We start from the raw sequence: 26,502 nt of genomic DNA on the forward strand, positions 1-26,502 counted from the left end.
CTGGGGACGGGGAGACACCTCTTATCAACAAGGGTGCCTGAACAGAGCATATTTGTATACCTAACCCTTAACGGTACCCCACAATATCATTAAAAAATTGATTAAAAATTAAAAAAATTAAAAATTAAAAAATTAAAAATAAATGAATAAATAACTACTGAAATCTACCTGAATGTATTTCCAAGGGCAAATGTTTAAACAAACTCCTTTATAGCCATATAACTGAATAAAGAGGAATAATTATTCCACCAATAAAAAGGAGCTACTTATTAGTTCATGTAACAACCAGAATGGATTTCAAGAGCACTATGCTTAGAGAAAAATAAATATCAGTCTCAAAAAGATGGTTTGATTTAATTTATATAGCAGTCTCAGCATGACAAAAATAAAAACATGAGGAACAGATTAAAGAATACCTGAGGATAGAGAAAAGGGGGTGTATATACACAAGAATCTCATGAAGGAATCCTTTTGTAGGCATGAGGCAATTCTCTATTTTGGCATTGGTGTTAGACAGCATTTATATAAAAGGTAAACTACATAGAACTAGACATTCACACAAATACACATGAATGTATATAAAAATGGTGAAAACTGAATTAGATCTTTAAAGGTATTTATATAATAAGGATTATTGCATTATCATATTATCCCTTTCTCCTAAGATTTTAGTAAGTGAAATGAGACAAAAAAAAATTCAGTAATTAATAAAACATTTTTACTAGGAAAAAATATTAATATTTTACTTTTGATCTTGCTAACAAATAGATTGCTTCTAAAAAAGTCTACAGAATGCTTTATTATAGAGACACATTTGAATATTTTATAAATGTACAGGAAGGTTATATGTGGTAAATGATTGCCTATGTTGTATAATTTAGTTTATCAAAATGGGTTTCATGCAATGCAATGTGTATATTTTTAGCATGTAATAGGACTGACTCATTTGGAGCAAAACATGTGTGAATGATAGGGTTGATATAAAAATACCTAGCCTATTTCTAGAGTTCTTTTTGTCACATAGATGACTTTCCTCTCAAATAAGCTATAATTTTCTAGTACAATTGCCATAGAATTTCACCTTACTGCTTTTTCTTCTCAGTGCTTATCCAAGTGATGCAGCTGGAATGTCTAATGTACTCACAGTTAACAGCACTCGCACTGACACAATTTTTGTAAGCAGAATTACTTTTTCATCATAAATGTGAACAAAAACCCTCTGAATATTTTAACCTTTGAGGACCAAATCCACTTGTCTAAAACCTGTTCAAGTAAAGGTCTATAGACATCACATTTAAGTACAGTATTAAAAACTTTACACAATGTATGCATCAAAGAATTGTTTTCTTAACAATATAATATGCTTCACAAGAATTCAGAAAATTCTAAACTCAGTCTTTTTTTTTTTTTTTTTTTTTGGAGTCTCACTCTGTCGCCCAGACTGGAGTGCAGTGGCCGCTCCCGGCTACCGCAGCCTCGACCTGCTGGGCTCCGGCGATCCTTCCGACTCAGCCTTCCAAGTAGCCGGAATTACAGGCATGCGCTACCACATCTGGCTGATTTTTTGATTTATTGTAGAGATGAAGTAGTGCTGCCCAGGCGGGTCTCGAACCCGCGGGCTCAGGCAATCCACTCACCTCAGCTTCCCAAAGGCACGAGATTACAGGCTGAGCCACCGAGCCCAGCTTAAACTCAGTCTTTAGTGCTAAAATTAGTACTCAAAAGTTCACTAAACATTGTAAACTAAATTAACTATTTGACTAAAAATAAAACTATTTTCTAAATAAAGAAGAAAATATATCACAAAAGGGAAAATTGTTAGAAAATATTAACAGATATGACAATATTTTACCTAATAAATATAAAATTGAACTTACTTTTTAGAAAATTAAATACTAATATAAAAATTAACCTGCCCTTGTAGTAATAATTTTTAAAATTGGTTGTTTAATTGTAGAGGTAATGCACAAAGCACTGTGAATAAAATGTTGGTTGTTGATGCTGTCAAAAAGAAAAGCCATTTTGAATGGGAAATGGTTAAAGAAATCACATTACAAATGTAAAGTAGAGCATAATTGGAGAGTTTATCTTTTAAATAATACACAGAAAAATGATTAACATAATTGAAAGAGCTAGACTACTATTTTTCTTTATCAGCATCAAAATTATTCACTAGGTTAACTCATTCACTGACTTTGTAACTGAATATCCTATAATATTTCCTTTTGCTGTTGAAGCTATTCCATTGACTTACTGTTTTATTTACAAGTGTTTAAATACGTGCAATATTGTACCAGGTATTTTAATTACCTCTTTATCCTTCATTTTTAAATATAGCTCTAATTTTTCTAAAGTCATTGAATTCAGATGCCATCAATTTGAGACCTCCTATTTTACTTTTATTAAAAAAAAGAAGAAGAAGAAGAAGTACAACATTTTTACAAGCTGAAAGTCTTACGTTTTCTTTCTGAGTTTCTAAAATTTCCTTCCTGTGCCTGAGAATCTCCTTTTTTACTGGATATTTATTATCCCATTCTGCAATGTCAAGAGAGCCTTTGACATTTCTAAACTACTACAGTAAAAAGGTAAAGAGATAGTTTTAACTAACAAGACATAGAGGAAGCAGAGAGTAAGCTCCCAGTAACAGGGTGGCATAACATTAACAAAAGTGTCTTTTTTTTTTCTTTTTTAACTGTGGATTTCTATTGTTCCATTTTTAAAAATAGAATTTTGGCTACTGATCATAGTAAGGATAGAAAATTAAAAACACAATTCAGTACATCATCTTATTTCACTATGAACTTATTTGATAGAAATATTCTGTTATTTTGAGCAGTGTGGGGAATGTAAATTGCATTTCCGATAGACACTTACAGTAGTCCAACTGACTTGTCGACCTAGGTCTGTAAAATAGAGTGTGACAATAGAGGAAGCTGCAACACTTTGAATGGTGATGTAATCTTTCAAAAAAGGCCCACCTAAAATAAAAGTAACAAGAAGATGCTATTTTAATATAACTGCAAAGTATTGTACCAAAAGCAGTTCTTAATGTGAAATGAAGAAAAGCTAAGAATTAATTTTTATAGAAATCACAATGGAAATATATCTTCAAAGTAAAATAAATTTTGAAGAAATTCTTTGCATCATTGCATGAGAGAGAGAGAGAGAGAAACTTTTCAGATGCACAATGGTTTCTCAATGCCATTTAATGAAAGTTTAGACTACTAATAGCAACTAGTCTATTATTTCTGAGGCAGTATAATATTAGGAAATAATTAAATAAAATACAAGACATTTTAAGTATAATTTTGGATGTTAATTGATCTAAATGTCAACTATTCTCTAAGTGGTTTTATTACAGGATAAATTATTTGGGGATAGATGAACTCCAATTGTCCCTACAAAGGACCAGGGAAATGGTATAATTTACATATTTAAAAGATCACTTTGTATGCTGTGTGAAAAATAAGAACAAGAGAAGCAAGAGGATTATTTAGGAGGCACTTAAAATGGATTAATCTAGAGATGAGGTTTGCTTGGATTAAGGTGGTATGTATTAATTCCAGATATGTTTTGAAGATAAGCCTAGGTTCAACTTGGTGACAAATTGGTTGAAAGGAGATAATTCCATGAGAAAAAGGCTGTTCTTAGATGCTTGGCCTGAATAGTTAAGTGCATTTTAATATCATTAACATATAGAAGAATGAAGAAAAAGCAGGATTTAGGGGTGAAAATTAACTGTTCTGTTAAGGTAATTTGAGTGTGTTGAATATTCAAGAAAGAATTGTCAAGTTGGCAGCTAGGTAGATAAGTTTGGATATCTGGCATTTATTAACATTTAAAGACATGGGATTTGATGAGATTATCCATGTGCTCAATTTGGAAAGATAAAAATAAAAAAAAAACAACTGAGGTCTCTACACTCCAGACTAGATATAGTAAGAGTAAGATACAGCAAACCTTACTGAGAAAGTGCTACTCATAAAATGGATGTAAAATAAACAGAATTGATAACATTCTTAATAAACACCAGACAGATCTGGAATGTGTATACTGAAAGATACATATAAAAATATCCTTTTAAGCACTATTAAAATAGCAAAGTATTGGAAAAAAACTTGTGTTTTCAATGAGATAAAGGATAAATATATTATGTTTTATTCAAACAAATGTATACCAATTACAAAGAAAAATAAGTGTGCTAGCTACATATATCAAAATTAATGAATCTCTCAAATATTCTTGATGCCACTATTGCTTTTATTATTTAAAATATACTGTATGGTAATTTGTGATTTATATTATTGTTATCATAAAAGGCATCATTCAATCCTCTATTTTTGAAAGAAATAAGAAAATGGGCATTTGTGTCTACCATTAGTTGATTTTCAGAATCCAAAGCATATATTTATATTTATAATTGCAGGACTTTTAATGTAAAATAAAAAATATACATTTTTGTGTATTACATTTGAAGGTGGCAATTTGATAAATTCACTTTTAATAACCAAATAATTTAGATAGTATATTAATGTATATGATTCATTGGGTACCTTAATAAAATAATTGTATAACTCTTTTTATAAAATCTTGTTTAAATGGATTAATATTTGCAAAACACTTATATGTATGCATTGTTTTTTCATATAATGGTAATTTGATATTACCTTTAGGAAGTGAAGGTAGCCCTCAGTTCAGCTAAGAAGACATATGCGGTTGACCAAATTTGTATATGATCCCTAAGATTTCTGCTCTTCATATAATCCCTGGAATTCTGAATATGATAGGCAATAACATTACTGATTAAATTATGTTACATGGCTTAGTAAAAAAGGGATTATTGGAATGGAACTGACCTAATTGCATGTAGAGGACAGAGACAGAGGAATTCAGAGGACCAAAGCACTGGAAAGATTCACTGAGTCACTGCTGGCTTAAATATAGAGAAGGCCACATGTCAAGGATATAGGTGGCCTCAAAAAAAAAGAAACCAGACTCTAGGAACTGACAGCCAACAAGAACACAGGAACATTTCTTACACAACTGAAAAGAGCAAACAAGCAGCTTTAATAAAACACAAACTTTTTCAGGAACAAAAATGATGATAGAACTGGGTTTAACTCAACAGTCTTCAGATGAGAATTAAGTTCAGCCAATATTTTTATTTTAGTCTTATGACACATTATAGTTGAATAATCCAACAATAATGTGACTTCAATCTAGTAAATGTGATTTGTTTTATACTGCTAAAGTTTTGGAAATTTGTTATACAGCAATAGAAAACTAATGCAACATAGATCAAGTAAAGACTTTGATATTCAAATGGTCAATAATTTTGTGAAGAACACAAAAATGTTAATATTTTTCCAACACATTTCTTTAAGCACCCTTAAAAAGAGGACTAGTTTCTACCCCCTATTATTTTTGTTGACTTCAAAGACCAAGCATTGGCATTCTATTTTTTCAAAAATGGGGTCCCATTAATAAAACATTTTGAAAAAATACTTGAAAAATTCCAGATGTATCACTAATCATATCATCTTAGATTAAAAAATCAGGAACGCCATTCTTGGCTGTCCAAGACCACGTTCTTTTTCAAAGAGAGAGAAATATGTGGGGCCAAGAGAAAATGCCTAACTGGAGCCCTTTCCATCTCTTTCTAGTTTTTGCTTCAGTCATTTAACATCCCTAAATCTCCTGGCATATTAATGCAAGCATAACCTGGTTTTTGGATATTTCCTTCCAAGATCGGGCCAGGCACTGGTGTACACTACTCTAAACCTAGGGATTTGTCATGGTTGTTGGATAAAGGATATGGATAGAGCACTGATTTATTGGTTGAAGTCAGTTATGGCAAGATAATAGAAGCCAATTCTACCTATGTTTCACTTTTTCTGTGTAGAAGTTCAATGACTCTAAGAATTAGGAATTCAACCCAGTCCTTCCAGGTAACTTTGAAGCATATTAATTAAGGTAGAAAGATAAAATATATACAAGGTTATATATGAAAGATTTATCATAATAATGACTGAAATTCTTCATTGTCTCCATATCCCTGCCATTTCTAATGTGACTTTGTAGTTCCTCCCATTAAGATTTGGCCTTTATTTTCCAAACCCTTGAATATGTGCAGCCCTAGTGACTTATGGGACAATAATCATTTGCCAGTTGCAAGTAAGAACCTTCAGGAATTATTGAGTGTTTTTGCTTATTTGCTTATATCTTTGCTTCCAACATGTGAATAAACCCAGAATATTCCACTAAAGATGAGAGATCACATAGAGCTATGAAAAGTCCTTGCAGTTGTGGCTAACACCCCAGCAACTAATGGCAACTGTATGAGTGAATCTAATCAAGGTCAGCCAAGTATAGCCATATTCAACTTAGCAGAACCACTGAGCTAAATAAATCATTTTACCCATATAAATTAGCACATGTTTTTTTATTTCTGTTTAGAGAAGTATTTTGGGTGAGGAAACTTCTTAAGTCTCTAATATTTACATGAAGTCATTACTGATAAGGCAGTCATTTTGGTAAATATACTTTACAAGCAAACACATATACTATTAAGACCCTGTTTGTTTTGGTATTAATGGATATGACTATTATGGAGCATCTGGTATGTGGCAATCATTATAAAATCATCTGATTTAACCCTTTAAAAATAAATCATTGTTTTTTAAATTAGTTTCACCTTATAAAAGAAAACCCTGTAGATAGGTAAGTAGAAGAGTCAAATTTAAATTTTTGAGTTAATCTAAATAATCTTTTCTTTGCGCTACATCTCACTATATCAACTGAACTTTTTTTCCAAATACATAATCAAATCCCTATTTAAGAACACTTAAGACATATATATTTTACTCTGGTCATACCCTGGTACACTCAACCAGCTAAATAACTTTGAGGGGAAAGTAAAATATCATATTCACCAAAAAAGTTGAATAGATATTTCTCAGCCAATTATAATGTCCTTTAAATTGAAGTTGCATTTGGCATTGATGCCGGTGACATTCTTGGAGAGTCCTTTTGTGTAAGAGTCAAGTTCAGAAAACAACACCACTACTATTTCATCTCACATATATCAGCATCTATGTGTTGAAAAGCATTTATGTGCTGACTTGTGCTAGAGTCTGTGGAGGCAAAAATAAATAAGACAATGATTTTGCTTTCTGAAGTTCTAGCCAGATAGAAATTTGTCTCAAACATTTTAGCTAGAATGAATTTAAGAGCATAAAAAAGTGTGACTTCTAAAACTGTTATATATTCTGATGTTTTCAACATATAGGTCTTAGTGAAGGATGAGATGGAATACATAGCAATGAAAACACACACCATATTTGTGAAAGACTCAGGCAATCATAGTTTGCCTTTAAGTGTGTGCAATATCTGAGCAAGCACAGCCTAATATAGCAAAAGTGCTAGAAAGAAATCAACTCTTTATTGTGTGACAAAAATAGAGACTGAAATAGATGTCTCTTATGAATTTACTATTAAGGACTTTGGATAAATATTCTTCCTCCATCCAGAAAATAATATATATGCTACCCACAGCTTTTATAAAAATCAAAAATCTCAAATTTAAGATCAAGTTGATGTAATATTAATAACAATGATTCTCAGTAAGAGTCATTTTTAAGTGTATCTATTGATAAATTTCCTGAGATACCAGGGTTTGAATTCTGAGGAACTGAGGTTTAATAGTGGATATAATACTTCCCCAACTTCATTTTTTTCATTCTTTTTTACTTCATTTTCTGCTTTTTAGCAGCAAAAAATAAAAAAATCAATTAAAATATCTAAGCGTTATCCTTAAGACTATGTTACAGGGTAGTACAATGAAGGTATGTACCAGTTAAACCATTACAGAGGGAATGCTGTCAGTTCAAATTCTGCCCCAAAGCTCACAGACAGTAAATACAATTGAAATATCTTTGAGATTAAAATACTTGTCCTATAAAAGAAGAGTACTAGGTTTTTTTAGATAATCAAATTAAATAACATTTACTAATACTTATATTTCTACCAAGTGATAAATAAATGTGAGCTGTTCATGATGATAGAATAAGGATTCTAAATAATAAACAGAAAATTGAAAATTGGTTCTTACCACATTCTAACTGCAGACCAATTCGAGAAGGGTACCACTTTGGACCTATTCAATGAAAAATAACATATAGTCATCAACAAAAGTGTAGATATAGTTTATAGAATTTATAGTTCCTATGAGAAGACATTAAATCTTGAGAAGTAAAATGGATTATTCAGCATTGAAAATGGAAATAATGTTTACTTTTGGCAAGGTGCTAACCAGAAGTGGTGGATGGTGACTGAAAGAAAGAAGAAGGTAAGTTTTAAATATGATAAATTTTTGCTTTTTAATTCTGGAAATTTTTACTAGATGTGTTCAGGTTATGAGCATATATCAGACTGTATGGTCTATGAAATTACATGCACTTTAGTCCATGTAATTTACTTTTTAATAAAAGGCTTGCATATATTCATTTGAAACTGGAGTATTTTAATATCAATTAAAATTTACCTAAAACTGGTTCCTGAAATTGGGTGTTTTCCTCTATCAGAAGGAAGGGACTCTATCAGAATTATACATATTATTGACTTTGGGTATTATGAGTGTGTTGACCATGGCAGAAACATAACTTTAATATGTTCTGTATATACTACCACTGAGAATAAATAGAATACTAGATAATTCTATCTATACAGAAAACCAAACCACCTTTATTTTACAGTGCCATAATGAAAAGTTGATCTACAATTACCAGAAAATAATTCTGATAATTCTTAAAATACTTTTGATATCATTATTTTAAATCTCACATGAAAGTTTTTTTTTTTAACTTTGTCATCCAATGTTAAACAAATTTGTCTAACATATAACAAATTTAGAAAAATAATATCTTTAAAGGAATGGTCCACAATTATCATCTTTGTTTTTAAGACATCATATTTTAAAGTTTCAGCAAGAGCAATGATAATGTGAAGCAACTAGACTATTAGAATCACCTCCCTATAAATTTGCTGCAAAAAAGATAACTTATACATGTAACCGTTCATGGACAAATAACTCATACAGAAAAAAATGTTTAAGTAAGTTAATATCTATGTATAATTATGTCTAAACAAAATCTAGAAAGAGCATGCAAATGGGAAAAGCACAAACATTTAATTTTAACAGTTTATTTTAGTTTTTTAGAAAATATACAGATAAAGACACTTCGTTTTGTTTTTTAGTACACTTGCTATTATTTTAGAGTCATTTAATGTTCAGAAATATATGGTAATGTTATTTGTTGCAAAATATTTTGAAATAGCTACTTTTATTTACTTATTTATTTTTTATTGTATTTATTTTTGTTTTGAGCTGGAGTCTCACTCTGTTGCCCAGGCTAGAGTGCAGCGACACTCTCACAGTTACCGCAGCCATGATCTACTGGGCTCAAGCTATCCTTCCACCTCAGCCTTTCATGTAACTGGAACTACAGGCGCTCTCATTAGTCATATGTCTGACTAATTTTTATTTATTTATTGTAGAGCTGAGGTGTCCCCGATATACTCAGGTTGGTCTCGAACCCCTGGGCTCAGGCAATCCTCTTGCCTCCAAATCCCAAAGTGCTGGGATTGCAGGTGTTAGCCACTGCAACAGTAAAATAGCTGCTTTTATTAATCACAGTAAAAAGCTTCCATCAAGGAAGATATGATACAAATGAATGCAATAGAGATTCTACAGTTTTAATTGACTTTGTGAACAATCTACGGGTATTAGATAATATACAAACCTTATGGGAATCCAATTTCATTTAACAAAAGTAATTGAATACTTATAATGGAAGTGCATAAGCTGTCAAGTTCTGTCTTTTTAAGTAATATTCATGTGAGTTATAATTTTCAATAGCATTTTATGCTCCTTGTGTAGGGAAATGTCAAAGCAAAACCATCATTCGAAGCAAATAACACTGTCTATGAATTCAATGAGTGAATATTGGCTTATTTGGCTGCTTGCTGAGATGAAGTAGATGAGAGTGGGAAAAGGGCAGAAAAATGTTTCTAAAGCAAAGAGAACATGTGGACTGTTAACATCTATGAATAGAAAGGTTGTTTACGATGCTGATTATACTGAAGTTAGGCTACCGGCTCGCAACTGAATTAGAACAATGTAGTTGGCCCAATGTTGCTGACAGTTTCTTATATAACCTAAAATGTTGAATCCGAATTGTGTGACTCCTATCCTATTTTAACTATGCCTTAGAGTCCTTTCCTTGATAATTGGAATCGTCCCTATCATCAAGTAATAACATTTTAACTAAGTAATACTTAGCTGTAATTCAAATATCTTTATTTTAAGAAGGTTGCTATCTCTTACAACTCTTTTGAAAAGAAAGATAATTAAGCTGGGCTCGGTGGCTCAGCCTGTAATCCCGCGCCTTTGGGAGGCTGAGGTGAGTGGATTGCCTGAGCCGGAGGGTTCGAGACCCGCCTGGGCAGCAAGACCTCATCTCTACAATAAATCAAAAATCAGTTGGGCATGGTAGTGTATGCCTGTAATTCCGGCTACTTGGAAGGCTGAGGCGGAAGGATCGCTGGAACCCAGCAAGTCGAGTCTGCGGTGGCCGGGAGCAGCCACTGCATTCCAGTATGGGTGACAGAGTGAGACTCCAACTCAAAAAAAAAGAAAAGAAAAGAAAGATAATTCATATATACATATATATAAGTGTATGTGTGTATATGTGTGTGTGTGTGTGTGTATAAAACACTGCAGCTTCATTTTCAAAGATAAAGAATATTAAAAAGGTATATTGATGAATACATAATCAGACATTTATACAGAAAAGCCATTCATACTTTAGAATTGCATGAAGAGTAATGAAGCCTAACACAATATATGTAAAAAAAAGAGTTAAAATAATGCAAAGTCTTTTAATGATATTCACTGTATAAAAGTGAAAAAAAAGAAAAATATCAACAGTTGATGAATATTTTATATTGGTAAATACTTGGACAAAAACAGTGCCTCTTAGATTCAGTGAACTTTTTGTCTTACCAAAGGAAATGCTATTAAAATATAAATACTAAAATTTACATGTTAAGAAATTACTCAAATATTATAGAAGATAAATATTTAAAAAATTATTGAGTTAATTAAATGAACTTGATTTAATCTAAAATAACTTCCTAAAATTACCCAAAGTAATTACAAATGTAATTGAAAAGCAGTTATGAACTTGATAGTTGTCAATTGCATTTCAGTTGACATCCTGCAAGGTAAGCAAATAAACCAACAGTGAACTGTGAATGAATTGAACTACAAGCACAAGATAAAATAAAGAAATTGATTTTTTTTTTTTAGAAAAAAAATGGTAATAGTCTTTTTGTGCTTAAATTTAATGAAATTGTATTTGAGTTATACATGCTTCTAGACTCAATACCTTAAAGGAAAGATAGCAGGCAATTGGCCATTTATAGAAAGTATCAAAACATGATGACCGGTCTTTCATGTAATGAGTCTGAAACATTGCACATTTTGTATTTAAAAAAGAGATTTAGGGAAAGATGAAACTCATTTTAACAACCAAAAAAGTAAGTGGAATAAAGAAAAACTTAATGAAAATAGTAACCTTAGGGTTAATTTTAAAAAGATTTTTGTGCAAGGTAAGAATTTAATTAAGATTAAAAGCAGTCAGCAGTGATTTTCTTTTTTTCTTTTTTCTTTTTTTTTTTTTAGCTGGAGTCTCACTCTGTTGCCCAGACTGGAGTGCAGTAGCCGCTCCCAGCCACCGCAGCCTCGACCCGCTGGGCTTCGGCGATCCTTTCGCCTCAGCCTTCCAAGTAGCTGGAACTACAGGGTGGGCTACCACTCCGGCTAGTTTTTGATTTGTTATAGAGATGAGGTCTCGCCAAGTTGGCCAGGCGGGTCTCGAACCCGTGGGCTCGGGCAATCCACTCACCTCACCCTCCCAAAGGGCGGGATTACAGGCTGAGCCACCAAGCCTGGCTTTCTATCACAGATATGTATAATATGTAAGGATCACGCGGCATAGATTCCTATGTTTGGTGGGAAAGTGGACAGAAAAACTCTCAAGATGTAAACTACTTTTTCAAAAACAAGTCTCATTTCTTATTGTTTAAAAAAACTTGGAAAGTTTTCATCAAGTTTGATATATTTTAATAATTTATTGGGTATATTGAAATAGGAAAGTGATTTGCATACAATTCATAAAAATAGATACTGTATTTTATCACAGGATATTTATGCTCTTAAGTATTTGAAACTTACTAGTAATGATATATTTAACAAGGATAAAGATAAGACCAGTATGGTTATTTGCCTTAATCATTAAATCAATGATTGAATCATTAAATGATTAATCATTAAATCAATGATTGAATGGTTCAGACTGGTCTAGTATCCAAGGCTCTCTATCCTCAATTTACTAACTTTCCTAATATACCATGTTGTTTTATGATTACTTTCAATCAGTAAATGGTAAGGTAAAGAGTAAAACAAGGCCTGGTACAGTGTTTCAAGTCTGTCAACCCAGCACTTTGGGATGCAGAGGCAAGAGGATTGCCTGAACGTAAGGATTCCAGACCAGCCAGGGCAACTTGGTGAGAAAGAGTCTCTACAATTAAAAAAAACAAAAACAAAAACAAAACGAACCTGGAATGGTAGTACGCACCTATACTTGCAGCTACTTGAAAGACAGGCCAAAGGATTGCCTGAACCCAGTAGGTCGAGGCTGCGGTGGCCGTGAGCAAGCCACTGCACTGCAGACTGGGCAACAGAATGAGACTCTGACTCCAAAAAAAAAAAAAAAAAGAGTAAAACAAAAGCAATAATAAACAAAAGACATACATGTTGCCACTCTTATTCTTTAATTTCTTAATTATTCTAAGACTTAACTGAGATTATTGTGTCTTTTTATTTGCTATGTCATTGTTGCCTTTAAAACGGAGATAATTTAATAGCAAATTCAAAAGAAGAAAAATAAAGCAAATAGCTTTTACAAGATTTATATCACCATCTATATCACCTAATTTGTGGAACTTGTCTACAGATTAAACGTTATTGCAAATTTACCACCTGAATGATAATTTGTGTCTTCTTGTTTATGAAGGAATACTGCATAATTCACTGCAATGGTATATAATATATTTAACGTTAATTGCTCACTGATAAACTATTAGCATCTGTATGACTTGGTTGCCATTCTTCAAGATTTTACAGATTAAAGAGAAAATAGCTGATTACTCAGGATGACACAAAAATATATCCCACAGTGTCATTTTAAAGAAATGAGTCAGGAATGGAAAGTATGGGAATATGTCATAGAAAACATGAACCACAAACAAAGCCTTTATTAATAGGCAACGTGCAACTAATAGGAAGAAAATAGGGAAGTCAGATAAAAAATATAAGTGTAGGGCAATTTTAAAGATTCATTATATCCTTTACTTTCTGATAACTGTGTCTGTGTATTGCAAATCCATATACTGAAGTAAATTTAATTTTTTAGAAAATATTGTGCTTCCCTAAAAATAACAAATCAAAATAGATAGCAAATCTGATAGATGTTATTTAAGGGTAATTAGCTCTGTGACATTTTATAGCCAACTATTTTTATTTGGTTAGAGGCTATATTACTATGATTGTAACTCTTCAATGCATTTATAATAATAGTAAAAAATAAGATTCCCAAAACATAGCTATAATATGAAAACTCAAATTAATATACTCAATTATCAGTACTTTAAAGAAACAAATATTTGAAATATATAATATAGTACAATAAATGTCCAAAGCCCAAAGAATGCTGCATAAGACTCTTCATTTTATGAGGAAAATCTCACAGTTCTACCGCACCATATTCCTATACTATTAAGGAAAGTGAAAATAAGGAAACTGAAAATAAGAACAAAAATCAGAAAATGTCTCTCATGGCTTAAAGTAACCAAAGTACGCTCATATACCATCTAAAAAATAATATATTACTAATTAACACCCTACTGTGCAACGATGTTGGAAGAACTATGCAGTGTCTGACAGTCTTAAAATATTTTCAGAAGTAAAGTTGTCGGTTTCTTTCTTGAAATATAAGCACTAAAATGAGCTTAACAACTGTTTTGTCTGAAAACTCTAGGACCTTAGAGAGCTCTTGCTTGGAACTGAACACCAGGAACCTCGTTAAGGACATTTTATGATTATCAGCATATATATGGTCATTGCTCATATGGAAATCTGATTCGGTATTGATCAAAAGTTTAAAGATTTCTAGTGAAGATTGATAGCCTATAGGGTGTTCTTAATATCAGAGTAAGAATAAACTACATCTCAAGTAAAAAAGCTATTTTCATTAATTCTAAAGTTTAATTAGTCAAAAATAATTGATCCTATATAAACAAACAATATGAATATCACTGGATTCATATTGTATACTATAGCTGACACCTCTCCCCAGAAAAATGAAATGGTGAATATGGAAAAACATTGGTGCTGTCAAAAAGAGTCAGAACTATATTTATTATTAACTGAAATTTGGATCCATGACTTTGCTATTGTGAATAGTGCTGCAGTGATCATAAAAGTACAGGCATCATTTTTATATAATGATTTTTTTTTCTTTGGATAGATGCCCAGTATTGGGATTGCTGGGTCAAATAGTGGTTCTATTTTTAGTTCTTTGAGAAATTTCCATAATGTTCTCCATAGATGTTGAAGTAGTTTACCTTCCCACCATCTGTATATAAGAATTTCCTATTTTCCTCATCCATGCCAGCATCTTTTGTTCTTTGATTTTTTATTTTTCCCAGCACCAATTATTAAATAGTGTGCCCTTTCCTCATTGTTTATTTTTGTCAGCTTTGTTAAAGATGATTTGATTGTAGTTCTGTGGCTTTATTTCTTGGCATTCTATTCTGTTCCATTAATCTATCTATCTATTTATGTACCAGTAACATGTTGTTTTAGTTACTATAGCTTTGTAGTATAATTCGAAGTCAGGCATTATGAATCCTCAACATTTGTTTATTTTACTTAGGATTTCTTTGGTTATTTGGGCTCTGTTTTTTTTTTGTTTTTTTTTTTGAGTTGGAGTCTCACTCTGTCACCCAGACTGGAGTGCAGTGGCTGCTCCCGGGCACCTCAGGCTCGACCTGCTGGGCTCCGGTGATCCTTCTGCCTCAGCCTTCCAAGTAGCCGGAATTACAGGCATGCACTACCACACCCGGCTGATTTTTTGATTTATTGTAGAGATGTGGTCTCGCTGCCCAGGCGGGTCTCGAACCTGCGGGCTCAGGCAATCCACTCACCTCAGCCTCCCAAAGGCGCGGGATTACAGGTTGAGCCACTGAGCCCGGCTTGGGCTCTTTTTTGTTTGCATGTAAACTTTAGTCCTGTTTTATCTAGTTCTGTGAAAAAAATGTCTGTATTTTAACAGGAATTGCATTGCACCTGGAGATTGCTTTGGGCATTATGATAATTTTAATGATATTGAATTTTGTTGTTGTTGTTGTTTCATGAGCATGAGATGTTTTCCATCTGTTTGTGTCATCTATGATTTCTTTCATCAATGTTTTGTAGTTTCCTTCATACAGATCTTTCACCTCCTTGAGTAAATGTATTCCTAGCTATTTTATTTTTTGTAGCTATTGTAAAAGGGATTGAACTCTTTATTTGTTCCTCATCTTGAGTGTTATTAGTATATGGAAATGCTATTGATTTTTTAACCTTGAGTTGCATTCTGAAACTTTTCTGAATCGATTTATCCAGTCTAGCAGTCTCTTGGAGGAGTCTTTAGGGTTTTCTAGGTATATAATCATATCATCAGTGAACAGAAATATTTTTATATTTGCTTTGTCATTTTGGATGTCTTTTATTTCTTTATATTGCCTGATTGATCTGGCTAGGCCTTCCAGTGCTGTTTAATAGGAGTGGTGACCGAAAGATTTAAAATAAATAATCAAAAACATGAGAAAACAACATGACACTATAAACACTCACAGGCTTATTTAACAAAAGATCAAACAAAATGTATTGAAATAAAATATTTTTTGTGATGAAAAATGTAACAAAATAAGAATATTGTGTAACAGACCAAACAGAAGGGATAATTAGTCAGTTGAAAGTTGGACCTGAAAAATTACTCAGATATTAGAACAATAAAGGGATTAAGAAAATACATTTTCATATACAATATTCAGTCCTCAATCAAAAGTAACTAAGTATGCAAGAAGAAAAGATATGACAAAAAGGGGAAAATGAAAAGCAAATTTAAAATATCCACCAAGAGTCTAGATAATAGCAGTTTTAAACACATATTTAAGAATACCCATGTGGATCAGCCTGTAATCCCAGCATTTTGGGTGGTTGAGGCAAGTAGATTGCCTGAGGCTAAGGGTTTGAGACCAGCCCGGGCAACTTAGGGAGACCTTGTCTCTACAAATACAAAAAGTTAGCTGGACATGGTAACAAACGCCTGTAGTTCTGGCAACTTGGAAGGCTGAGATGGAAGGATCACTGGAGACCAGCAGATCAATGCTAGGGTGACCTTGAGTGTGTCACTGCACTCCAGTCTGAGCACAGAATGAGACTCTGACTCAAAAAAATAAAAAATGAAAAGAACAACTATGATTGCTTTATAAATAAATATAAGATTGAGGATTATGGCTAAAAGTCTAAAAATAATGAAAAGAAATAGCAAAATTCTGGAATTGTAAAGTAAAATAAGTGAAATTAAGAACTTGGTGTACAGGTTTAAGACATATAATTTCAATGTAGAGAGAAGAATAGTGAACTGGAAGTTTGAAGAAAATGATTTAGACTAAAACAAAGAATTATAAACATTTGGAACAGGAAAGAATGTAGGATACATATAGGATGCAGAATGGAAAATTCGAACACATGTGAAACTGAAGTCTGAGAACAAAATGTAAAAACAAGTGTAAAACCTATACAATTAATATATGAAAATATGATGGCTGAGAGTTTTCCAAAACTGACAGAAGATATCAAAATACATATTAAAGTAAATCTATAACAAGATTGATGATAGATAATAGACACACTCATATATACGTATACATGAAAACTATATATTTGAAAACCATTTATAGATATACAATTGCCAAATAGTTTAAAACTATAAAAATATTTAAGAAGACAGATGAAAAATGGCAATAAATATTATCAACAAACTAATGATAATCAGACTGATAGAAGAATTCCAAAGAACAATACAAAGTGTTGTTCAAATAGCTTTCAAATAAAATAAGTTCCAAAAGAAGGATAATTTTAATTGTGCTGACAAATGAACACTTCTTTCTGCCATTGGAATAATAAGTGTTCAATTGTACTGACAAATGAACACTTCTTTCTGCCATTTTCAAGTTTGCAAAGAAGAAATTGATTCCAAAGGGAAGGGATGAAAGAAATGAGACAATATTGAGCAAAAATCTGGCTCATAAATGGGTAATTCTATATAAAATAGCAGAATATCTCTAAAACCTGATTATATAAAATAATACTATTAATAATAATGTACATACATATACAAAAACAAATAAATACTAGACAGTTATAACATACAAAATGCAAAGTATTTGTAGGTATTGCACCATTCATTCTGAATATAATGAATTATTTGGGAAGATTATGGAATATTGACTAATCTTAGATTTTGATGAAACAATTTTTAATTGAACAGTTTTATGCATAAAATTTTATGCTTCTAGAAAGCAAAATTTTTAACAAGATTTGTCTTAATAACTTTCTATATTTCCCTTATTCTGGTATCTAAAGCTGTATACAACTTTCTCCTTTTTGCCAGGCAAAACCCCAGTTCCAGTGCAAAGTTTTCACTTGAACAAAACAAAATTAAAGAATAGGAAGTGTTAATTGGAGAAGGAAATGCTAAATAGAAAATATGGTAGCATGATGGAATGTTCTGTGAGCATTGCCCTATCACTTTGAATATGTTGTCTCATTAGTGCTGTTACATGCTTTCTAAACAGTGGAAACCTAAAAACCTGAACAAAAGGGCAGGAATATAAATTACTGTTCTTTTTCATAAGAAATAATCATGAATATTACCCAGAACTCTTCCTGGATATGCTAAAAATACTGGCTGCTGATTTAATATTGTTTAATTAGTTGAGTGTGGGTTTTTTTTTTTTAAGTAGTTGTTGTTGTTAGAAATGATTCATTCAGTGCAATGCATCACATGAACTAAATGACCCATTTTATTTTCTGTAAATCATTTCTTTGTAGTCTTGTAAATGTCACCTACATAATTAAATAATCAAGCCAATATGTAACCAAGAATGCCAGTAAGACATTTAATGGCTAATTATGAGGTGTGTAATAGTGTTTACGTATCTGAAAAATAAGAGAACTGTTTTCTCTCTCATCCTCAACAACAACTAAAAAGGTTCAGCACTCAAACCAGCACCAATCAATGTGTGTAATTTTTCTGCCCTTGAAAATGTATCTGCTAGAGAGTTTACTATTACAAAGTACTTAAGGAAAGCAGAGCATCACAATACTCTATAGTCAGCAATTGCAGAACAAGGTTTCTATGAAAAAACAACGATATGCTTTTAAAAAGGGGGAAACTTTAAGACTGCATAAACAAAAACTCAGAATTATACAACAAAAAGAGAATGAAAGAAAGGCATAAAGCAACGAGTTGATATCCTAGTATGATACAAAGCACAAAACAAGAATTAGGTGGGGCAGGACGAGAATCATACAAAATTATTTCTTTATCTTCACTTATTTAAGTGTATAACGAACTTGCTTAAATAATTACCCACCATCATCTAAGGAAGTACCAGAATTGGTCATCAGACCTAGGTTCCTATTCACATTAGACACATCAACTATTCAGGAATCCCAGAGCACCCATTAACACAAAACCTCTTCTCCCAATTTTACTTTTTACAACCACTGATCAGACCTGAAAGTCCACCTCATGGTCTTTTATCTTCTAGTAATCAAATTTTAGTCAATAATTTTCTTCATAGTCTTGCTTTAATATAAAACTTCTCTTCATCTTCTTCAGCTGGTATTTATTCTTCATAATGAACCTACACAATTGTGCAACAAAAAGTGCATTTGAAGCCCTTTTTCCGATTAAAAGTTGCTTCCCAAACTTTAGTTCTCTATTTTCCGTATGGAATGTATCACCAGACTTTACTTTCTAACATTTCTTCTTGTTACCATCTATGCTGGCCTTGTTTTTCCACTTAAATCACTGATGATGTTTGCTCAGAATATCCTGCCCTTGACGACTGACTGTTAGTTATTTTTAATTTTTTATTTAATCTGAGTCAGGGTTTCACTCTGTTGCCCAAGGTAGAGTGCAGTGTCACAATTATGTCTCATCACAGTTTCGATCTCCTTGGCTCAGGTGATCCTTTCGCCTCAGCTTACTGAATAGCTGGGACTATATTCACCCATCATTACTCCTGGATAATTTTTATAGGGCTACAATAATCAAAACTGCATGGTATTGGTACAAGAACAGGCATATAGACCAATGAAATAGTATAAAGATTCTGGATGCAAAACCTCAATTTCTCAACCAACTCATCTTGGGCAATGTCTCTGACATCAACCACTGGGGAGAGGAGAACCTATTCAGTAAATGGTGCTGGGAAAATTGGCTGACAACACGCAGAAGATTAAAACAAGACCCCTCTCTATCACCACATACACAAATCAGCACTACATGGATCAAAGACCCAAAGGTAAAACCTCAAACTATGAGAAATTTTTAAAATGCAGGAGCAACCCTTATGAAAATTGGAACAGGAAATCAATTACTTTTCAAAACCCCAGATGTTCATGCCACAAGAGATAATATAGACAAGTGGGACCTCATCTTTTTTGAATTTTTTTCTCAGCCTCCCAAATTGCTAGGATTACAGACATGAGCCACTGTGCCTAGCCTACTGTTGGCTTATTTAATATTGTTTTAATTTTCTGTTTTTAGATCCTTGATTTACTCAGATGTAGAGATTTTTTTGCTGAGTAACTCCTTCCCTGAGTCTTATAATAACAAATGTACTACCTTCAAATTACTAATTAGAGCATCTCATAATCACCATATTTTCTTCTCCCTTACTTATGTTAATGGTTCTTTCTGAACTATTATTCAATTCTATGAGGATTGTCTAACAATTTTTCTAATATCTTCACTACATTAAATTTCTCATTCCTTCTAATTTTCATACTATTTTAGGTCAAATTCTAGGCTTCATAACCAAAATCATTTCCTGACAAATAGGTCTAACTACTTTGCCAAGTTCTCCCTTGCTAACACTAATTGGCAACCCTACAGCTGCCACAGACTTGAATCCACAGAAAGTTGAGTCCACTATTTCACATTCTGAGTCACTGAATGTCTACCTTACAGAAAGAAAGTTCCTGATTCTACCCAGAAGATTTTTGTATTTCCTTCCTGTTACAATTTTCCCCACTACCCTATGTTTGGTCTTCTCATTGGAAATTATTTTATGTGCCTGTTAAGATGTTTGCTGAACATGTATCAATTATTATGAAACTTCCATGAGAGCAGGTATTCTGAATCATTTTGCTCAGCATTATGTATGCAGTGATTAGGAGATTGCCTAACACAGAAAAATAGATGGTTATATTAGATTTAAATAAATTATGACCTTCTTACGGAAGGAGAATTGTTGAAACATAAATATATAGCATGATTTCGGTTAAATAAATCTGATAATTTTATTTATAATAAATATTTTCCTATCTGAAAAGCCAGTGGTCTTTTTGTTGCTTTTTTGTTTTTAACTGCCAAAGTCTATGGACATTGACTGTTTCTACTTAAATTCTGAGACTCTAATCACTACTTGTTTTATTAATCTTGGGTAAATTACTTCTATGAATCATAGTTTTTTATCTGTTAGGCAATAAATAAAACCAAAAATAGGAGAAGTAACAAAAATATGTAATTGTTCAGGACACTGAGACATACGAGTAATACATGCAAATTACCAAAAGCTGCTAAGAACTCATCAAATATGCTACTAAATTTAGTTTTAAAGCAGTAATAAAAATGTTTAGTCATTTGTACAGATGGAAACGTTTCTGCTAATATATATGTACATTTCTGAAACACCTTTTCTGAAAAAAATCATACCATGAAAATAGAAGAGGCTATGAAAAAAATCGAGTTGGGGAAGATTATTTAAAATCTTGACAACTCTGTATTTTCATCACTAACAAAATGAGCAAAAGTCATAATAAGATGAGAAGTACAGCTAAAATAGTTGTCTTGTGCCGGAAGCCATAACCCCTAAAGAGGCAAAATGGAAGTTACCCGAAAATGGGAAAAACGCTGACTGGGAGCAGAGCCCCAGTGGGAAGCGGCCATGATGGAGGGAGAGCCCCATGGATACTATTGAATGACTCCTTTTGGTCTTAAAGGAATGCGTGCTTAGGCTTGAAAAATACTTCCCTTGATAAATAAAACAATTAGCTAGATTGTACAAGGATGTGGAATTAGCAGTAAACCTATGTATAGAAACGTAAAAAAGGCTCAACAGCAAAAATTTCCCCCCCGAAGGGACAAGGGAATGTTTTACTACCCCCTCTCCCATGAAATTTTGCAACCTTTAGCTAAAAAGGAAAAACAAGTACTTCCTCATACCCTTTATAAGTAACAACATTGACAGTTGTGATTTATGAGGAAGTGAGAAACTGAGACAGAGTATCTCCAAAAACAGGTATTTTTGGGAAAAACAAGTCACAGACATGCCTTTTGATTTAAGAAACAATTAGAAAAAGGGTTAAAATTAAAGCAAGGATTAAAATTAAATAAATAACAATTATAATTAAAAGATAAATGTTTATTATAGATGTAGGTATTAGTTAAATATAAGTAATAGAAGGAATAGGAAATAATTAAGTTTTAAGGTAAACTTTAAATTATACACACTTAATGTAGGTTTAAAATTAAATACATTTAGGATTAGAAGTAAGATTAATTTCATATATAAGTGTAGATTTAGATTTAAGGTTTGTTTAGAAATATAAAATGTAAAATAGGTGATAAGAAAATAGCAAGTAATATAGATAAGGTAATTAGAATTAAGAAAGTTAAATTTTTTAATTCATAGTAAAATTAATTTATAGAGTATTAAAATTCGTAGTGGGTAAGATAAGGGTGGTCATATAAAAGAAAAAACAAGTCAATATATTGCTGCTGAAAGTGTATATAAGTGTATAATTAAGAAAATAGATTAGTAAAGGAAAAGAAATAGAATAGCGAGGGAAAGAGATTCAGTTGGCCTAGAGGTCACAGGTTGTGGCTGATAAATTCTTGGCAGCTGGTGTTTTGTTCCTATCTGTTGATTCAGACATAAATAACTTCACTGGTAGCAGGAAGGAATGAGATGATAATTGTATAAAGGTCAACTACCCCATAAATGAAAAGGAAACATGATGTCAGCTTGTAATGTGTAACATGGGGTACATTTTTGTGGGTAGGGGGGTTAGTAAAAAAACTATATAAGTATGTGAGAATTGAATAAAATTTGGCAGAGTCCTGAACTCTACCCAAGAAGTTGACTCCTGTTGCTCTTCTTCGCCGATCCTGATTCTTCTGCCTCAGGCCCTGACTCTCTCCTGGAGCTGGTCTCCGGCAGGCTTGATAAATATACCATAGAAAATACTGTCTTTAAGACTAAGGAAAAAAAGTAGATGAAAATGTATATAAGAAAGATTTTCTACTGCTGAAAATTACAAATATAAGAGATAAAATAGACAATAAATATCTCCAAGGCAGAACACATGACCAAACTGATGTTGGTAAGAAATAGGTATAATGATAGAGTCCATTAATCGTGTACCACTTCAATTGTTTATGTTGTATAGTTATGTTGTATAGTTTGTGTTCAACTACTATTACTTGGTGCAAAATGATATCATATTCAAATAAATGTGTCTAAACAATTGTAAATTCTATATTATATTGATATCATTACTCATTTCACCAATCATGTGTGACTATATAATTTAGTAGGAGTAATCTCTTTGTCAAATGCAGTTTTGTGTGACATGAAGAAACCAAATAAACATTTTCCGTGATATCCCTTAAAGTAGTAAATGAATTTTGATTTACTGCCACCCAGATAAATTCTCACATACACACATACAGACATACTCTTACCTAAAACATTTTTTCCGGATAAATTCAAATTTTTACAAAGAGGAAATTCTGATAAGCATAATCCTATTAATCAATTAGATATTGTTATGGAGAAAATACTTCCTTGCCACAAATTATTCAATAGTTGTGTTTCAAGTCATGAAAGAATATTTTGCTTACAAACTTTTCCTGGTTGTTTATGGATCAATTTGTCAAAAGATTAATGTCAATTATAACTTATGTAGCCACAGGGGAAAAAATAGAGAATGAACAAAAAGTCATGGCTTGTGTAGAACATTTTCTCTTTTCCCATTTGCAAGTTGTGAGAATATTTTTTCTAAATACTCAGAAATGTCAAATTTGGGAGAAAAATAAATATTTTCCATTAGCATTAATAGAGGAGGTCCTTTATCTCCATACACAATAATCTGTGAATAAACATTTTTGGCATGTTTGATTGAATGTAATGCAGAACAATTAGGTTATCAATAACATTGATTTTTAAAAATTTGTCAGCCTTTATAATTGGTATAGAAAAAATGGTGCAAAATCGTAGAAAAAATTAAATATATAAATATATAATCTGATTTGTACAAATAAGATTATACTAACATAATCTATATTTCATATATATGTATTCTCTATCTACAGAGGTTGCCAAAAATGCATATATATTTTAAGAAAGGAAAAAAACTGTATTAAAACAATCTGATGAATTCTAAAAGATTCAAAAATCAACTTTCCATACAGTTTTGCCTTCTCCCTACTGGGAATATACTTGAAGGAAATCAAATCATTCTATGAAAAAAGATACCTGCACACGCATGTTCATTGCAGCATTTTTCACAATAGCAAAAACATGGAACCAATTGTACTGCCCATCAAAAGAGGACTGGTTAAAATAATATGCTACATATACATGATAGAATATTATGCAGCCATAAAAACAAAATTATGAACTTTGCAGCAATTTGAATGGACCTGAGTCTGTAATACTGAGTGATCTATTACAGAAACAAAGAACTGAGTACCACATGTACTCACTCATAAACGGACCTTAAACAATTATTATAATACTATAAGAAAGGGATTGGCAATAGTGGGAAACTGCCAGGGGAGGAGGGGTTAAATTTCAGTAGAGGGAAACTGCCAGGGAAAGGGGGGCACACCTCATCAACAACGGTACCTACATAATGAATATCTGTATACTTAACCCTGAATTTTGCCCCACATCTTTAAAATTAAACATTAAAAAATTAAAACAAAAATAGCAATGCCATCCTGCCTATTGCACAATGATATTTGCATTCATTTGAATAATGCCATCTTTTGAACGAATTTCATACTACACATTGCTACCATAATTCCATTCTACTTCAAAAAGTAATACGTAGATAACACCTCTTAAAATATGTAAATATTTTTGGCACCCCAATATATATACTTATGATTCTATTTCCACAGATATATTAATCAGATTATATTATTATAACCTGATATATAGATAGGCAGGTATTATATTTGTTTAGTTTTGATATAAGAATCTGAAATTAATGGTGGGTATAAGGATCTGTCCTATTAAAAAGAATCTAATTTATAACACCTCATATAAATTATATGAAAGGAAGCATCTGGAATTATTTGCATTCAGATCAGGAAAAAGTTTGAGGTGAAAGATTTCACATTTGCTTATTATTCACATGCACAAATATTAAATGGTGAGTGTTGAAAAATGTACGTGCAATTTCGAGTTTAATTTAAAACACAGTTTTTACTTAAAATGATATTACTTTGAGGCTTTGAATAAAACTAAATGGTGACCATATTTTATCATAGATCTCAGCAAAGAGCAATTGGCTATAGTAAAAAGAGGAAATTATGAAATGGGAATATCAAAATGTCCAAGAAGGGTTTCTATTCTCCATCTCACTTTTTGTTTGTTTTTGTTGTTACAAATAATAAGACATTTATGATTTTACACACCAGAGCAATGTGAGACAGGCAGTTCTTGTTTGGGTGATATGGAAGCTGAATGAAGTTAACATAAGTCAGATGAAACTATCATCATCCACGAAGATGATATAGGTTTTCTAAATCTCAAGCACATACCAGTTAAGGTTCTATTGAACATAATGCCTTTCTCCAGTGTGGATTCACTGATGCATTTGCAGGTGATCTTTTCTACTTTCACTGCACTTGCAATGCCTTTTATCAGTGTATTAACAAAAGAATTTCATGCACTGAGTACATCTGAGTAGCATTCCCTATACTATGAGTGGTCTGGTAGTGCAACAGTGGTCTGAATTTTTCTCCCAATCTTCTGCACATAGAAGACTCTCCTCACATGTGGTCTTTAAGGTTCTTTACAAACAAGGCCCTCTCCTAGCCCCTTTTGGAAATGTTGTCTCAACTGTGTTGCCTCTTTTGCCACTGAAAATTTTGCTTCACTTTACACTTCTCCTGTGTGTTCACTCTTGTACTGTTTCCACTTGGGGTATGTTCCATGATTTTCAATCAAGTGAAAATATCTTTCATGACCACTCTCACAAGAGTGGGCCTTATGGGTGTTCAACTCTGCCTTGACAATCCTGATCTGCGACACTCTTGCAGAAACATACTATTCAGAAAGGTGCCTCCTCATCCTTTTACTCTATGCCAACAGCACTGTGAGGCCATATTGCAAAATTCTACATTCCAACATGAAACAGGAATTTTTAAGTCACATCAAGTGTTCACATCACATCATTTCTCTGGCAAAAAGTACATCACCACATCCTCAAAAGTCATACAGCTCTGCTTAAAGTTCATAGGCACTTACATTGCCATGAGAATACGTTCAGCAGGTTGTTGACACCTTCATTCTGGGATTTCTCAGTATCAACATATACAAAATTTGATGACTTATTTATCCTCATCCTTCCAGATATTAAGTTAAGTAAGTGTGGAAGGTTATTTCACTGTTTATTTTTGATACTACACCACCCCACATCTGATGCAGCAGGAATTTTTGTAAGCTCTGCCATTCTGGTCTACCTGAAATCTGGTAGTTTCTCTTTCCTCTGTCTACTTACCATCATGGTGGTCAATGCCCCACTGTAGTCTCACAGATTCTGTCTTAGCAGATTCCTTACTGGTCTTCCACTTCCCATACCCCTTTTTAAAAAATCCTAGCTCAGAACATGTCTTCCTCTCTATACAATTTTCCATGGCTTCCAGTGAGACTTGCACTACCCAAACCTATGGTGGGGAGACAAAGACAATATTCAATGATCACAGCACAAGTAATGGCATGGAAGAGATTCTCTCTCTGTCC

General features: G+C 32.4%; 1 protein-coding gene across 1 annotated transcript in view; it reads right to left on the minus strand.

Annotated features, from left to right (window-relative positions):
• Positions 1 to 26,502, minus strand: part of TECRL (trans-2,3-enoyl-CoA reductase like) — a 128,241-nt gene that overhangs the window by 40,075 nt on the left and 61,664 nt on the right. Inside the window, exons 3-4 of the mRNA XM_008062800.1 lie at positions 8,111 to 8,155; positions 2,875 to 2,978 (exon numbers count right to left, since the gene is read on the minus strand). Coding sequence (XP_008060991.1) covers positions 2,875 to 2,978; positions 8,111 to 8,155 — 149 coding nt within the window. The remainder of the gene's footprint in view (positions 1 to 2,874; positions 2,979 to 8,110; positions 8,156 to 26,502) is intronic.

Source organism: Carlito syrichta, unplaced genomic scaffold (genome assembly GCF_000164805.1).
Source record: "Carlito syrichta isolate Samal-C Ts95f unplaced genomic scaffold, Tarsius_syrichta-2.0.1 Scaffold305832, whole genome shotgun sequence".
NCBI classification, from domain to species: Eukaryota; Metazoa; Chordata; class Mammalia; order Primates; family Tarsiidae; genus Carlito; species Carlito syrichta.